Genomic DNA, 18,740 nt, shown 5'->3' on the forward strand with positions numbered 1-18,740 from the left:
ATTTTCCGTCAAAATAATTGTCAAAACTGCAAATATTATGTTTGAATAATGAATTTGCGGCTGTAATTATCTCATTTGATAAACTGTGTGGGGAATGCTGCTCTGAAAGCAACTCCTGCTCTTATTATTTGTAAAAGTGTATATGTAAATTATGCAGAAAAGCTAATAAATGTATATATTTGAAATAGTGTAACAACTTGTCAGTTAATGTTTAATTTTTTTTAACGATTTCTGCCAATATTTCCTATGATAAAAACATCACATTGCCCAAATCGTGGACAATACAGTAGGATTTTTTAGCTTTAATGGAAACATTACTGTTTTACGTTGTTGTGCATTAATGTTGCATCAATATGATATGCAAAAGTACTCAGAATGTGGTACTTAAGATGATGTTTTGTGCACTCGCCGTTACAGAAAGCCTGCTGGAGAAAAGTCTGAGGTGAAGAGCTCCATCTAGAGTCAAGTTTTAGGTTTGTTTATTTATTTTTCTTTATTAAGCTCTGTGCTCCATAATGGGGCAGTTATTTACCTGCTTTGTAACTCTATTACAGGCCTTAGTGTTATCTATCTATGTGAGGGGGTTTCTCTGTTCTCTAATATGTAGTGTGTTTAGTTTTGTGGATTATTCTGTGATTTTGAATATCTTATTTTGTCTTCTGTAGTAATTAATGGGAATCCTGAATGAAAGAAATAATATATTTGGTTTGTAAAACTGCAATATAATTATTTGAAATAACCATAGGAGTGAAAGTAGGCTACACTATTCAAAGAAAGTTTACTGGGGTAAAATAGTAAACCCACAAATGTTCACGAACCTGAAAGCTGTGCATAGATGAAGTAATGTACATGAGTTAGTTTACCCTTTATCCACTCTGTGTATGATCCAGTTGGCTGGTCTGCATGTCCTGCAGACGACTAAATCCCAGATATGCCTTTGTTGATAGGACAATTATTAACTTCCTCCCTCTTATTTATGACACTTTATTCATATACAAAATGTTGGAAGCTTCGGTTTTCACTCTGTTACCCAGTCACAAGACTTATTTTTGCTTTCTGTCTCTAGACACAGTTTAAAAAAACAACCAACAACACTGACAAAGCAGACAACCAAAGACAACGATAACATTTTTCTAAAAGGGTATAAGAAAAAAAAGATGATGGATTCAGTGTTATTACGACTAAAAATATGCCCTTAATTTAGTGTTTGGATCAGAGTAAAGTAAAAGATTACAAAGTGAATGCATCCAAAAGTATGACCAGCAGAGAAACGTCATCAAATAGAAACTGAGCCTATCATTATATTATTAACTCATAGTCAAACAACATGTTTAATCCATGCAAAGTGTGGTTCTATTCATGATAGCAACCAGAGCACAGGAACATTGTAATGTTTATTCAGCAGCAGTTTAGAGGAGGATCAGAGTGCTTTATCTGACTTTGTGCAGATCATTCAGCTGTGTCTGCAAAACACTCTCAGTTTAATTTTTGGGTTTATTAAATAAAAACAGTTTATATTTGTAGAAATATTAACAGTTAGAAAGTTAAGCTTTGGGTCAATTGATCCAAAGGTTCAAAGATTCCTCCTGAAACCAAATTTAGACAGGGCCAGGGTGGTGTACTAATCCATTTAAAATGACTGTCTTGGTAAAATAAAATACTAAGGGCACCAGGTTTTCAGAGGTCAATTGTATAATTTTCATTCAAATCAGAACAGAGATTCCCGAAGCAGCACCTGAAAAGCTGACCTGAATCTGCATCAGCATGAAGAGGGCCAGCTCAGCAGTTACACATGTTGAACTGCAGAGGGCGATGTGGGCTTGCCAGTTTGTGGATGTATAGTGTCCTGTCAGTAAAGTGAGCTGGCTAACTGTAACACAACATATTTACTTTAAAAAAAAAAACGAGTGGAATGAATACAAGATAAATTGATTGACAAAAAAATAAAATAAAAAATTGCAACAGCCACAAATAAAAAGAAATTGATGAAGCTAACAATTGATATTTATCATTTGTACAACAGAAACTGGCCAAACAACATAAACAAAACTTTGATAGTCCAGATAGATCACCTTTGACCTCCTGTGAATTGTTATCGATTGTTATGAGTCAGAAAAATACAGTAAGATTTTGAAAATCGAAATGCAATTACATTGATTGTTTGGTGTGATCATGTTTAAGGCAAAACAATTATTATAAACTTTAAACAAGTTAAAAAAATACTTATTACAGAGTCATCAAAAATAACTCGTGCTCCTTTTGCTATTTGTAGCGTGGCCCTGAAGTGCAAAACACAATGGCAATTCAGAAAACACAACGGTAAATCAGAAAACACAACGGCAAAACAAAAAACACTACGGCAAATCAGAAAACACAACAGCAATTCAGAAAACACAACGGCAAATCAAAAAACACTACGGCAAATCAGAAAGTAGTGTTTTCTGAATTGCTGTAGTGTTTTCTGGTTTGCTGTTGTGTTTTCTGATTTGCCATTGTGCTTCCGTTATGATTTGGACTTCAGGGTCACCGTGTTTGCGATAGCCACAGTTATGAAAACTGGCACCTCATGTCTTATTATTTAATAATTCCACAAATTTTAGCCACTTTCTGCCATAAATTCTATGATCATTATAATATATATATATATATATATATATATATATATATATATATATATATATATATTTATACATATATATACATATATATGATTTACTAATTGCATTAGGTTTTTTGAGCCACAACCATCCATTTGATCAAAATAATTAAGACTTCAAAAATATATATATCACAACGTACTTATTGCCAGCCGGATGTGTAGCTTTTGCTGGCTGCTTTTCCATGTTTTATTTTGAAATCCGACCGGAAGCTGCATATCATAAACGCTACTTGACAACAGTCGACCCGGCCGAAGTCATCGGGACTGTAGAAAGACTTTACCGCCGCTGCTGCCGCTGACTCCCTCCAGTCTGGGTTTCAAAGGATACTTTAACGAAACCACACTCAAGTTTGTGGAGGATTCACCGGATTTGAAGGGTGGTGGATTGTCGCGGTACTTTGTCCTCTCAGCGGATCCTCAGTCTGCTCGTTCCCCCGCTGCTGGCGGCTAGCATCGGATACTGCTGCTCAACATGGTGGCCTGTAGGCAAGGAGACGGAGAAGGAACCAGCACAGTTTGGGGGTTTTAGCGGATCCAGACGGGACTCCTGTGGACTGTGGAGGATTATAACTCACTTTAAAAGTCTTCACAAGGCCTCGTTGAAGTTTTACCTCCGGGGAAAGTTGTCAAACAGCGCTCACAAGTGGATAAAATAACAACACTATTGAGTGTTTATATTCCGGATGAGTTCACATTGGAATGAATTGGGGCACAAGTGCAGCTCATTGGGACTGTTTCACCCTCAGATAGTCTCTGATCACTCCTCCCCTCTGAGCTGGGATTCACTCTTAATCTGTGGATTATTATGAATTGAGATTATTAGGGGAAGGGATTGATACCATTCCCTTTATGTTGTCCTATGATATGAAAACACCACGATATTACTGTCATGATATCTGACCAATGAAGAAGGTGGGGTGCTGGATTAATGTCATGAAGTTGTAAACCAAACAGAAAGGAGGTTCTGTTTAAGAGTAGTGTTAATTAATACTTGTTGCCAGTGATACAATAATCATATTGTATTGATCAGATATTTTGTCCCACCCCTAATTTATCACTATGGCCTAATCCAGACTGTGCTGCATGCACCAGGGATTACAGTGGGACTATCTGCTGGTTCTGATGATGATGATGATGATGATGATGAGAGAGAAAAGCGATGGTTTCTCTTCGTTGTGATTTTGAGTAGAGAGGAGTTAATTACATGGAGACTCGCCTGACATGCCAAGGAAGGAGTTGCCACTACCTGAGGGTTGGGAGGAAGCCAGAGACTTTGATGGCAAAGTCTACTACATTGACCACATTAAGCAGTGCACGAGCTGGATCGACCCCAGAGACAGGTAGGAATGTGTGTGTGTGGTGTGTGATTGTGTGTTGTTGCACTAACGAAGCAGGTGGATGACCTTTGACCTCCTGCAGATGAACATCACGACTCCAGCTGAACTCCTATGCAAAGTCAGTAACTGTGCTTGTCGCCTTGCAAATGCAGAGAATATTTATTCAAGCGTGCACTATTCAAACTCTGAGCTCTTCATCATGATACACAATGAGCACTTTTATTTCATGTTCTATAACTCTGAGACAGAGTTTTATCATTGGTGTGAGTAGTGCCAGATTAACACTAGAAGAGATTTTAATATAAGACTATAAAGTGGACACAACACGGTGCAGGTAAGGCAGAAATGTGTGCTTTTAAACGGTCAGATGGAAACAAAAAGAAAAGTTTGGTACAGAAAGTATTCTATTGGAGGACCACCAGACCCTCTTCAGGAGAACTACTGTCCCCCCATTGGAGGATGACTACTAAACTATTTGATGCAACCAAGCGGCAACCTCCGGTCTCAAAATATGAAGCCCATGCGGAAGTGTTATAAACTACAATTCACCAAGAATCCGCTTGAGACTGGCTGCAGAAACACCGGAAACCACATACACACCCATTCAAAGAAGACGATCTTTACAGCATTAATAAACATGTTTACAGCCTGGTTCCAAAAACGGCTTGGCTCTACGTAGCTAATTTCTCTATCGGCTCATATTGTACAGGGGTGAATTTTTTTCTAACGCGCCAGTTCAGGAGATGTTAAGATTATGATTTTTTTCCCAAATAATGACATGACTGACTTGACTGACAGGCAGGAACACATAGCTGTTGGCTAAGAGGCTCAAACTCCGCCTCTTTACATAACACTATGCCTGGTTCAGTTCCGCATTTCCAATATGGCTGCCGCCAATGATTGGCTTCAAAACAGCTCTCAGGAACAGCTGGGTGACGTCATGGATACTACGTCCATTATTTATACAGTCCATGGATGCAACTGACGTAAAAGTTCTTGCTCACGACAAAGAAGCATTTTTAAATAAACCTAGCTTGTCGCCACAGTGTTTGCTTTTTTGTCCTTTACGATTTCATATGTCGCCAAATCACAACCATTTTACAATTTAGAAGTAGTCTTCAGACTGTATCTTTGTTCTATTATTAACAAAGACCCAACGTCAAGACAGGATAAGATCCAGTCCCATCTTACAGAGAGGACTCAGTCTGATCTCATCTTAATCCACCACGAGCAGAGCACTTTGCAGCATTTAGCAAGTTACAGTGGCAAGGACAAACTTCCTTTAACAGGCAGAAACCTCCAGCAGGACCAGACTTATGTTAGACATACATCTGCTGAGACTGAGTAGGTAGAGCTGGGCCATATTAAAAAAGATCAGTCAATATTCATAATTGTCACGATAAAAATCAAATTTCATTGAAGTCAGATTTTTGCTCCTGAGTGAAAGTTGAAGAAACCAGACGGTTTGTCAGCTTGTATCTGGATTTAGTTTTCTGATAAGTTTCTTGAATCCATCATTTTTGACGGTGCTAACAGGAAGCAGGTCTTTTGTGTAAGACGAGATTCTTTGGAAAGTTTTAGTTCGTAGATTTTTATTTTTCTCAGGTTGAAATAATTTGCATAATCAGATTTATTTATCCACATTCTGAAAGAATATTTAATGAAATATATTAAGAAGCCGAGTCAGCGCAGTGTCAGACTGAAGTTTCTGCTTTGAGCTGGTAGGCTTTGAGTTTTCTACCCCGTTGCCGTCGCTCATTTCAGCTGTGTTTACATCATAGACTGTATAAATAATGGACGTAGTATCTGTGACGTCACCCATCTGTTCCTGAGCGCTGTTTTGAAGCCAGTCGGCGGCGGCAGCCATATTGGAAATGCTGAACTCAACCTAACCTAGTGTGAGGTAAAGAGGTGGGCTTTGAGCCTCCTAGCAAACAGCTATGTGTTTGCCTGTCAATCAAGTCAGTCATGTCCTTATTTGGGCAATAACTCATAATCTTAATATCTTCTGAACTGTTGAGTTAGAAAAAAATTTGCCACCCCGTATAGTGATTGCCGATAGAGAAATAAGCTACGTAGAGCCAAGCCGTTTTTTGAACCAGGCTGTAAACATGTTTATTTCTTTAATAAAAAATGATATAAATTACAATAAATCATTTTTTTTAAACATTTGTTATATTTATTTTGAGAAAAATTATATCACAATAATTATCACTATCTAATTATCACCCAGCCCTACCTGTAAGTGCTTTTTACAATTTCACTCGCAAAATATAGGATAGAAAAAACTACACAAGGGCTGCATTACAACGTCTTCAGATCATTCTGACTTAAAATGTCAGAATGTTTGAAAGTGTCTCTCAGTGTGACCCAGAGCTCTCAGGTGAAGTGGAGGTGAAAAATAAATCTGCTTGTTGGATTTATTTAGGAATCAGGAGGGACATGTTGCAAACACAAATGTTAAAACATGAAGAACAGCAGACTTACAGCTTATATGCACTCTATTAACTGTTTATGTATCACACTTCTTATCAATATCATCATACTGAAGAATGAAAAAAAACACAGCAAGTTTTTCTCATTTTAATTTGATGGGACTCTTATAATGAATATGCAAAAATATACACAGAGTGTGCAGACCCAAGTTTTCTGTTTCATTTTCATCAATGTTTCTGGTGCTGCTTAAATCATTTGACCTGCAAATGAATTAAACTATAACAACCACTGGACCCCTGTATAATGGCCCAGACGTGTCTTTGTAGTAATGTTGTTATTAATTGTTTTTAATCGAACCAGAACCAAATGCAGACTTGTACTTGAACAAACACTGTTTTGTGCTTGAAAAGAGTGAAGCATCAGAACTCTGATTCAAAGTAGGCTAAAGATCCCGGTCCGTCCCGTCCTCAGCTGATTGGTTGTTTGGCTGGTTTATCCCCGCTCAGCACTGAAACTATCACCTCTGTCAGTGATAACCTGATAACCCGTGACGTCGCTGTGTCAGGCTGTTTACTTAAGATGTAGGAGTGGGACACATGTGTGAAAGCCATGAGTGATGTCGCACAAATATTTGCACATAGTCACAGGTGTTGTAATGCAAGTACTGTGAATAGATTTCATTCTGTCACTCTAAATTCTTATTTTTATCCCGCTGTAACAGATATTAGTGTAGTCGTTGCCATCATCACAGCTTCTTCAAAACGCTGTCTTGAGCCCTGAAATCGTTCCTCCAATGACTACTGCATACTTCACCGACTGTTTCTAAAGGGTGTAGTCTCTCAATCAAAAACCTGTACAGGGTTTTCCAGAGGACTCGGGTCCTGCCGCAGTGATGAAGAGCAGTTCAAGAAGATCATTTTGCAATAGGGGTTTAGACACATAACGGGTGCAACTGTAATCACATTCAATAAGCTACTTCAAGACTCTTTAGGACATATAATAAATTTAGATTCTCCTTGAACCAGATGAAAACATGTCTCAAAGTCTGAAAAGGACGATTAATAAGAAAGCTCAGTGTCATAACTATAGACTGTATTAATAATGGATGTAGTGTCCGTGACGTCACCCATCAGTTTCTGAAGCGCTGTTTTGAAGCCAATCGTCGGTGGGAGCCATATTGGAAATGCTGAACTCAACCTTACCTAGTGTGAGGTAAAGAGGTGGGGTTTGAGCCTCCTAGCCAACAGCTAGCTTCTGAAAAATCCCCCCCCCCACAATGTGTGCCGATCCAGAAATGAGCTATACAGACTACTCTTGTCTTTTGTACCCGGCTGTAAACATGTTTATTTCTGCTGTAAAGATCGGCTTCTTTGAATTTGTGTGTATGTGGTTTCCGGTACGACCGGAGCCAGCCTCAAGTGGATCCTCGATGAACTGCAGTTTATAACACTTCTGCATGGGCTTCATTTTTCAGACCAGGGGTTGCCGCTTTGTCATAAGTCACATCCTGAGAGCATGTATCCTTTAATTGAATCATGTTCGAGGAAATTGGCAAGAACTTTTTCAGTCCTGGATGTTGGTGAAGTGCTTGTGTAGTGGAAACATCAACAACAAAGACTGGCTTCATAACAGAAACCATGCCTGGCCATCCCCTCCATACTTGCAGAATCTGGTATTTGGTCCTGATTTAGATACCTCACAACCACCAGAAATAAGCCCTGAAGAGGTGAAGTTTTACAATAAATTCAAAGTAGTGTTTTAACAGTACATGGCCTGTTTGATTCAAAAAGCTCAGTTTGCATCACGCAGCAACCTCCGGTGTAAAAATAGGCCGATGTGGAAGTGCTAAAAACTGCAGTTCATCGAGGATCCGCTAGAGGCTGGCTCCGGAAGTACCAGAAACCACATACACACCAATTCAAAAAAGCCGATCTTTACAGCAGAAATAAACATGTTTACAGTCTGGTACAAAAAAAACGAGTGTAGTCTGGATAGCTAATTTCTCTATCGGCACACACTGTACGTTTTTTCATAACGCGGCAATTTCGAAGATAATAACATTACAAGTTTTCCATTATGAGAGGCACAGCTGACTTGATTGACAGGCGGGAACACTGCAGCAGTTGGCGAGCAGGCTCAAAGCCCGCCTCTTTACCTTACACTAGCCCGACAAAGTTAGGTTGACTTCAGGTTTTCCAATATGGCTCCCGCCAACAATCGGCTTCAAAACAGCACTCAGGAACAGATGAGTGATGTCAAGGATACTATGTCCATTATTTATACATTCTATGATTTCCATGAAAGTCAAGTCTCATAGTGAAACGTAAAGAAGCTCAAACCGTTCTATTTGTCAAACAGGGATAACGTGGATGAAGCTGCAACCAATGGACACCATTGAAGAGAGATAGTTTCGTACTTTCATGTGGCTTGTGTAAGCAACTTGTCATCAGCGATTGGAGGAGATCCTGGTCAGCTTGGTCTTTTTGTTGTTGGGAAAAACAACAATTGTGGTGGTTGTGCTGAAAGTTGTACCTCATAGTGAAACTAATGGATACCAGTGACTCCTCAGAAGGTCAACGAATGTAGGGAGATGAACGGAGGGGCTGAAAGCTGTATTGTGCAGATTGAAGTTTGGTTCTTGTTTCTTGGGTGAACAGCTCTTTAAGTTATTTGTAGCACTGAGTAAATGTTTCTAATGAAGACATTAATATGGTCCAGTAATTGAGGTAAAGGTTTCCTGCACTTGTCAGATTATGTGTCTTGATGTGGTTTCATCTAAACCCAGGAGTTGTTTTTCTCCCCGCACCTTTACATTCCTGTTTTTAAAACTCTGCTCCTGTGAGGTGTGTGTGAGTGAGGTGTGTGTTACGTCTCCCCTCCTCTCTCTTATAGAAATCCATCAGTGTAATAGGCTTAGAGAGCCAAGCATGCAGCGCTACATGACACAGTACAAAAACAGCAATGTGTAGGGGAGGGCAGATTTTCAGCGGGACTGGTTTTTCATCTTTACCAGTCACTTAAGACCCCTCGGACTTTGACATCAAATCCCTTTAATGGCTTATGTCTGGAATTCTGGAGGCTCAGGGCTTGTTTTCCTGCTTTAGTGTGAGAACACACATTCTCACTGCATCGGGTGTACTTGCCTCTGTATTTTACACGTGTCATGTAAATGCTGCTGAAACCTTAATCCAGGGACAATGAATCAACTGTACGATGAGCTTCAGTCCTTCAGTGATCAACAAACACTGGGATGAAGAGTCGAAGCCAAAATCTTTACAGTCAAACTCTGACTTCACTTAGTGTCGTCATGCCAAATCCTCTCTGGGTGAACGAGTCACAAAATGACTTTTTTCATATTACACAGTATAAGAACATCAATATTAGTGAGCTGGTAGACTCTTCACTGACTGGACTGTGAATTTGACCAGCACACTGGTTCAGTTTTGGGGATTAAAGGGATATTTCAGTTTTTTCGAAGTGGGGTTGTATGAGTTGTAGTACACTATTGCTTCTGCTAGCCACAATGCATGCAGGTGAGCTCTTCCCCTTTTAATGAGAAAATTCCCAGAGGACTGGCAGGTAAGCTAGACTATTTTCTTTGCTGACTGGTTCTCCTATTTTGCGTAATTTCGCTAAAGTTGAGAAAATATGGTCCAGGCACTCATCACGGTGCAAATGCATGCACCAGTAAAAAAAATTTGAGCTATTCAGTTTGCCATCAGAAACCCCCTTTGTTTTGCGACAGCTTTTTGAAAAAATTGCAGTGAAAATTGCGATTTTTTAAAAAGCTTTTTTACCCAATAAAATCTCAGGGTATTTGAGTATCTATAAATAATATCGTTGTCATCGACACTAGTCTTGCATGCCTTCCCCGCTTTTCACTCATTCTCTGTTCTGTGCGTGTTTTGCTGTTGAAAAGTGCCGATCGAGTGAGGACGTACGTTTATGATCCACCTATAGACTGTAAATAAAATGGACAGCATCGCTCTGTCTTTTCCCATTAAGCGGTTTTGAAGCCAAAATATCCCGTTCCAGAGCGATGCCATCTTGTACATTTTTTTGCAGCCAGAGTCTGCGCAGTAGAGAATTTCTGTGTTGCACGGTAATTTCTGTGTTGCCACGGTAAGGAGCTCTGCCCTACAGGGTACCGCCTCCTCACGGCTGTGAATCAAAGCAAACCCGGAAGTAAAACCCTGTTTTTTAACCTCTAATAACTAACGACAAAGAAACTTTTCCGAAAAAAGAGGCCTTGAACACAAAATAGTCAAATAATAACTACATATCACCGCAGCATACGGATATGAGAAACATTCGTACGACTTGTATTTATTTTTTAAAGTTTGACTGCAGCACCATTCAAATGAATGGGGGAGACAGAGTTTTTGACCGATACTCCAGCAGGCCACCAGGGGAAAGAGTTTTTGACCTATACTGCAGCCAGCCACCAGGGGAAAGAGTTTTTGTGGAAACTTTACTTCCAGCCGAGCGAGCTGCAACGCCGTGCAAAACAGTTTACCCCCCGCTTTCATGTAAACATCCAGAAACTGATTTGCACAAACTTTGTTGGAAATATTATTTGATAAATGTGATTTTTTTCCTGTTGAACATGTTTTCATCTTGTCAACCGCTAACAGGGAAGTGAAATTGATGACAAAACCAATGATGCACATGGGCTGAGGTTAAGGTGATTGGTCAAATCTGCGGGAAAGTCGCGGTGATTGTATAAAATTGCAAGGCCGCACAGAAATCACGCTGATTGATTGAATTTGCGTTGTTAGTTGCGATCGCGATATCGCAACTTCCTGGAGGGACTGATTACAGCGTCATCCTCAGCAACTAGCACCAACAAATTTTGAAATATTTTCTTAACGTTATAGCAAACTTGAAAGAACATTCTGTATAGATTTTACACACACATTTAGAAGCAAACTACTAATTTAATTGACATTAAATCAACCCCTGTTGCGGTGATGATATGTTGTTGAAATGAGATTAATGATTTGGGTAATGATAAAAAATGTACTAAGACCGAGGTAAGGTTAAAAACATCAGAAAATAAATGGGCTAAACAGTTTGTTTTTGTGCACACTTGATGAATTAACCAACAACCATCTTGTAGAACGACAAAGCAGAACCTTCTCATTTCGGTAAGGTTTGTCAGAAATAGATTTTAATGAAGTGATAACCTCAGTGACAGTATATGAATCCTTACACCACGGGATTGTTCTGTTAATATGTTCATATTTGTTTTGAGTTATCAGTCACTTTGGTTAACTGGGTGTGGCTAACATTAGCAGAGCTTGCACCACCAGTCTTCGGTCTTCTATTGTGTCTACGTCCAACTTTTTCCGAAATATCTACAAGCTGTTCAGCCCTACAAGACAGTCCCTCCAGGAAGTTGCGATTTCGCGATCGCAACTATCAACGCAAATTCAACCAATCAGCGCGATTTTTTTCGCAGCCTTGCAATTTTATACAATCAGCGCAACTTACCCGCAAATTTTGACCAATCACCTTAACCTCAGCCCCTGTACGTCATCGGTTTTATCATCAATTTGACTTCCTTGGAACATAAACATATGTCCTCACTTGATCGGCACTTTTCAACAGCAAAACACGCACAGAGAACGGGTGAAAAGAGGGGACAGCAGGCAGGACAAGTGACGATGACAACGTTGTTATTTATAGATTGAGGGGTACAGTGTATGCTTGGTCACCTACCTGCAGCAGGTGTGCTTTATGAACCAGCTCACCCCGCCTCCATGCATCTGTGTCATCTTCATTGATGATTTTTACTCCTGGTGTGTGTTCGTGACAAAGACAAAACCGCGGGACATCTGTTTAATATTTGATGTTTGACGTTGTTGCCACCATCACTGTAAAAAGCTCCCCGTCTAGAGCTTGATTTATTCCAGTTTGGTGATACATCAGACACATTTAGTAAGTTTGGATCAACTCCTTGTCATCGAAGATGCAGATTCATTTCAGAGTGCCGTGAACTGCGAGGTGCATTCAGGGACCGTAGTAAATGTGCAATACAGCCCTTTCATGGCATTTTTCTGTGAATCAAGAGAATCAAAATACAGTCACAGTGGTCACATCAAGAATGTTTACTAAGAACAACTGTAGTTTAGAGTATTTACTTGCCCCTGAGATGTTATTGGGGGAAAAAGCAAAAAAAAAATCGCAACTTTCACCGCAATTTTTTCAAAAAGCTGTCGCTCTGGCTTTTTGGGCCGCAACAATCACAAAAACATCCCACGAAATCCTGGAGGGACTGACAAGACATCTGTCACCTGTGCTTGTTTACATCCAGATAGTTGTCACAGCTTCAGCTAGTGGCGGTAGTCCGAGCTAAAACTTAAGGCTGGTTTATACCACTCGACCACTGTTGCGTAGGGTCAACGCAGACGTGAGGACCACACGCATCTACATCTGATACATGTTACTATTTATCATTCAGACATGATTACAGGGAAGAATAATACACGGCCAGTTAGTGGCGATTCCGGAAGTGTTGTAAAAGCCGGGAATACATTACAGCCGAGCGGACCAATCACAGGGCTTGCGGTCTGTGTCGATTGGATGCGTAGTTACATTTTGGAGAAGGTGTGCTGCGGCTACGCGCGTAGGCCTCTGCGTAGGTACGGGAGCTACGAGGAGCTATGCATGTAGGTTATGCCGACGATTCGAACCAGGATTTAGACACGACATAGACCGGCATTTTGGTCATACTAGTATAAAAATATTAAAGATTCCCTTAACCTGCGAGTAATCTTTGTGGTGACTAGTGAGGGTGATAACTTTCAATCGTTTTGTGGATTAAACACGCACTTTAATCGTAATTAAGGCCTTAAAATACACAAACAAAAACAGTGTCATACAATTCTGTGAATTATGAGGGAAGGAAATTTATTATCTATTAAAAAAAACTATTAAATCATGATGATGTCATGCTCGGTTGGATAATTGTCGAAACAAAAAGGTTTTCTTACCATAATTATTCAATTGTAATTATTATTTTGCAAATAACAAGCTCTTTGAAAGTGGAAATTATATTTGGTTTTTATAGACTTTTTTTTAAGTTATATTTTTGGGGCATCTTTACCTTTAATGGACAGGACAGCTAAAGAGAGACAGGAAATGTGTGGAGCAGAGAGTGGGGGAGGACATGCAGTAAATAGTCGGGGCTTGAATCAAACCTGCGACCTCTGCGATGAGGGCTATATTCACTTAGAACGCTATGCCAACGGCGCTCCTTATTGCAATTTTGATAACATTTTATATGTGTTTTGCTGCAAATCTTAAGTTGCATCAAACCCTTGTGTTTAAAATGCTGCAAAATTCAGGAAATATTGAACGTAAAACAATTTTGTTATCCCAAAGTCAAAGCACAGTCGTTCGTCAGGTTTATTTGCTGCATTATCAAACATCAGAAATGCTCATTATCATCCCTAAATTATTTAAAGCAACTTTTCTATGGAGTCTCTAAAAGATTTACTCTGTTGAGTTAGATGTGAGAGCCTGGCTCACACAGCAGACGGTCCCTCACTCTGTCCACATGCTGTGAAGTCTTTCATCTGGTGCTGATTGCTGATAGCAGGATAAGTTGTTATAAGTGTTTTGTTTGGATATCAGCTTCTGTTTGTGCATGTTTCAGGTTGTCTGCCTCCATCATTAAGACACAAGTCGTGTAATATAAGTGTGAGTATGTGACTGCACAACATAAAGCAGAATAATGCTGCAGCACAGTAATGCCTCTCACTCCAGTTAGGTTGTAACTTTGTGTTGTAAACAGTGATTTATTGGTTTCTGGCCTGGACCCGTTCTTTTTACTCTAGTTGAAAAACAAACACGCAGTCGTCGTGTGCTTTCAGTCTACAAGGCTGCAGGTGGAATGAAGACTTTCCTCCTCCAGTGAAACTCCTCTGCTTACTTTGCACCTCAGAGGACACTTGAAGGCAGCTTGAAAGACCAGAAACCCTCCCAAACAAAGTCCTCCAAAAACACACTCAGACACACACATTCCAGAAACGCACGACGTGAGGGAGCGAGCAGCGCGCAGACTCGCCATCCAAAGGCCTGATTCATGTGAAATCTCTTTCACCGCCTGCCAAGGTGCACCAGGTCAAAGTGCAGCGTGAGGCCCTGCAGACCGTTCACTGGGATCTGAACAGAAGCTCTCTGCTGCAGTGTAGTTTTTTATTTTAATCCATAACCAGCCAGGTTATACGTTATTTATGAGTGGAAGCAATAACACAAACCTGATCGTTGTTTCTTACAGCAAAGCACTTCAGAGGCCTGCTGCTCACAACAACAACAACAACAACAACACATTTCACTGTGTTGTTGTTGTTGTTGTTGTTGTTGTTGTGTGCAGAAACAGAGGTTACTCTGCAGATGCACGTTCATCTTTTCTGTTATTCAGGTCAGGAGTCCCGTTTGTATCCTTTAAGTAGTAAAGAAACTTCAGTCCATTCATGAATCCATCAGAAAGAGGACGCTGAGTGACTTTTTAAACATCTTTTTCACTCTGTCCATCCTGCTGTCGCGTGGTTTGACCTTTATGTCTTTAAGATAGGGCTGGGGGATAATTTGATAATGTTAATTATTGTGATATATTTTTTATCAATACAAATATAACAAATGTTCGATAAAATTTGATATTTAAACCTGTGATTACACCCCCCAATCACTGGAAAGGGAGGGGGCGCTGATGTGTCTTAGATGCTGGTTGTCACCTAATGTTAGACAGAAGAAGAAGACTGCGTTGAACAGCCAATCATGTTGCAGGGTGAGAAGTAGGCTGGGCTTAAAGACGTTCGGAGTGGAACACATTCACACACACACACACACACACACACGCACACACACCGTTTGTGTCAAAGTCTCGTTAACCAGCAGCAGGATGAGGTGCTGCCAGTAGTTTCTGGCGTGTGTGTTTACATTTCACAGTCATGCCCAGTCTCTGGAAATATGTGTGTAGTAGTGTGAGATTCAGAAACAGAGATAATCGCTGCGACTGTCGCTGTTTGCTAACCGCTAATGCGGTTAGCAAACAGCTTTAAGACGCTCTATAGCCAACGTCTGGCGTGAACACCGTATTACACCCGGGCACCAGTAAAAAGTACTTTTAAAATTAGTTAATATTCAAAGTAACTCTGCGATTTTTACTAAGTGAACAAATATTTGAATATCCGAAAATCATTGCCCATCCCTATTAAAGGAAGAGCACACAGAGACAACTTCTGCTGTGCATCTCCAACACGTTTAATGTCCACCGCGACCGTAGTACAAATGAACACCAACCAACCGTGATGCATTCACTGCACTGTGGGAAACAATATCACTCTGTCCTTAACCCTTAGTAAGGAGAGCACAACTCAAAAAAATACTCTACTAAACTAATACACAGAATACAATGTGATATATCTTTGTTGTAAATTTAAATCAAATTATGCAAATGATTTCAACCTGAGAAAAATAAGACTACAAACTAAAACTTCACACTCTTCAGCCTTCAACAACATTTACTGTTTACATAATTCTGTCACCTACATAAATGCTGCGTTCACAAACACTTAAGTCAGTGACCCCAGGGCTTTGGTCTTTAATGATATTTCTTTGATGATGTTGAATAAAATTATTGATGAGAAAAAGAAGAAGTTCTCAGAGAAAGAGAGAGACACAAAAAGAGGACTGAAGGAGCGGTTGGCTCTGATGAATCTGCTGCAGTCATGTGAAAATTGTCTCGTTCCAGTCGTTCCAGGTTTAGAGGAGAGGAAAGAGTAAGAGTCTTATCCCGACACTGACGGCTTTATGAGAGGACTCACACACATCTGATGCTCTTCGTTATGATATCAGATTTAATATCAGATTGCTGCTTATTTATAGATGCTGTTTCATTCTCGACCATAATCTTACATGACAAACACAACTCTGTCTAAAACACACTCAGCGTCAAGGACTCTGCAGAACTTCAAGGGGACTTCAAGGAGCTCAAAACACAGAAATAATGTGCAGAAGAAGAAGTGGAGGAACACAATGGTGCGTTCAGGAGATAAAGAGATCCACTAGGACGTCCTGTATAACCCTTATAAATTCCTCTGAGTGCCGTATCATCCATCCACCCTCTCAGTGACGCATTGCACGCATGTCGTCAGGTGAAAGGAATGTTATCTGTGAGATAAGGAGGATGAGGAGGGTAATGTGCAGAAAGCCTGCTGCTGTAATTCATTGTTTTTATGGTGCATTTTTGCTCATCATAAAAAAAAAAAAGCGTAATTTTATTTTTAGGCTTAGTCAGGGAGGCATAAAGGAATATAATGTGAGTGTGAGAAGAGATTAGGGAAGTGTGTGTGTGTGTGTGTGCGTGTGATTGTTTTACAGTTGGACTTTGAGCTGCTGTGAAATGTAGTTTGGAGCCTCATAACTCCTCTTGAGGAATTTATACGCGGCTCTGAATGAACATTTCTGACTCATCGTTCAGATATGCAGCCCGCCTCCCTGTGTGTTTGCACTCTGCCGCACGCTTTGTCAGTTTGCATTAGTGCAGCGGGCCCGGTCTGGCTGTTTACCTTGGTATGTGAAACCTGAGGGAGTGTGTTCATGTGTGTGCGTGTGTGTGTGTGTGTGTGTGTGTGTGTGTGTGTGTGTGTGTGTGTGTGTTTATGTGGATGCACTTGGCTTTGGCCGCTAAAAAGCTGATACGGCAGCGGTCCTGTAAACGACTTTTTGACCACTTTGCATTCTTGTGATGTTTTCAGCGTCAATGTTTTCCTCACAGAGTTTGAGTCCTGCTCACATAAGCTCCTTAAAACACACGCAGACCATCATGTGACCCTCTCCTCTCAAAGTCATATTAATTTGTGAGGGTAGAAGTTATGTAAGACAGAATAAGCCTTTCTGAGTGTACAGATCAATACTGCTTCTGAGTCTCAAATGACATCTAGCTAATTTGTTGTTTGCAAACTTTTTGTCCACACATATTCTCATATGATTCTTATCCTTGTATCTGTACAACTCAAGCTGAAGTATTTATGTCATTCTAATAAACTGATCTTGGTGACATTTAAAGGTGAAAATTCGGCATATATAAAGATGCAAAACCAGACACGGTCTCTCTTTTAAATGGAGCTATATAAAGACATAGTAGGCCTGTACAATAAATTGATTTAATTGATTATTTTGCCTTTTTTTGGTTTCAGGTGATTTAAAAAAAAAAAGAAAATCTAGATTTTTTCTGGAACCTACTCCGCTGTGTATATATATAAATATTTAAGGAAAAAAGAATGTTGAAACTGAAGATATAAACCACACACACTTTATGTCCTGTACCTCTGCTTACATGTGATGCAGTTTACTTTATTTGTATATGTCTTCAGGGTGAGGGGGCACTTTTTATTTATCTGTAAAAATGTGACATTTGATGAAAGATATATTTGCACTACATGTATCCCAATGGGGAAATTGGGATAGATGCAATATTTTCTGCAATAGCACGAAGAATTTAGTTTTCAAGGAGGTTAATTCTAGAAAAGACATAATTTTTTCCAGAGGAGGTACTTTTAATTTTACTTTTTTGAAGTAGTTTTGGTTCATGGTGCTTAAAGCTGGGGTTGGTAATCAGATTTAGATACACTTTTTGTTTATACTGGTTAAAATGATCTTTATGTCCTGATGGCATTCAATACATGATGTGCTCTTAAAACAGAGTGAAAAAAAACCTGCTATCCACAGCCGGAGTAAACCTGGGAAAACACCAACCAATCACCGTTTTTTGGCTCCCCAAATTTTAAACCAATCATTGGTTCGTTTTGGAGGAGCTCCGAGGGAGGAGGGGAGGGGTTACACGGAGTCCTGAGGAAAAGCTACATTCAAATTCATGCTGGTTTACCGAGACTACCAACCCTAGCTTTAATGTCACAGTCAAAGACATGATTATTTTCATGAGAGGAAAAATTCAGTCTCTTTATGTTGTACTGCTTTGTTTCAAGCTAGACATGTAGCTGAAAGTTATACTGCTATTATTACTATTTTCAGGAGGAAAACACAAAATCAATTAAAATTGTAAATTGAGTTTTTGTAAAAAAAAAATCAGGGATTTTATTCCTAGGCCTTATCGCACAGCCCCAAGACATAGATTATGTTGTTTGAATTGTTTTAAATGTAGAAATTGTCCAAACTATCGTAGTACACTCTGGAAGTTATCTGAAGTCAGCACACGCTTGAGTTTTTGTGGTGTTTATGTTTTTATGAGCAGAGTGCAAATGCATCAAACTGTACATCCTAAAGGTTATTCGTTTGAT

At 39.7% G+C, this 18,740-nt stretch overlaps 1 protein-coding gene across 1 annotated transcript in view; it reads left to right on the forward strand.

The window, feature by feature from the left end:
* Window positions 1–2,871: 2,871 nt before the first annotated feature.
* wwc1 (WW and C2 domain containing 1) overlaps window positions 2,872–18,740 on the forward strand; it is a 76,029-nt gene continuing 60,160 nt past the window's right edge. Inside the window, exon 1 of the mRNA XM_034683492.1 lies at window positions 2,872–3,999. Within this exon, the coding sequence (XP_034539383.1) occupies window positions 3,881–3,999 (119 nt within the window). The 5' untranslated portion in view covers window positions 2,872–3,880. The remainder of the gene's footprint in view (window positions 4,000–18,740) is intronic.

The sequence above is a fragment of the Notolabrus celidotus genome, chromosome 5 (assembly GCF_009762535.1).
Source record: "Notolabrus celidotus isolate fNotCel1 chromosome 5, fNotCel1.pri, whole genome shotgun sequence".
Lineage (NCBI taxonomy): Eukaryota > Metazoa > Chordata > Actinopteri > Labriformes > Labridae > Notolabrus > Notolabrus celidotus.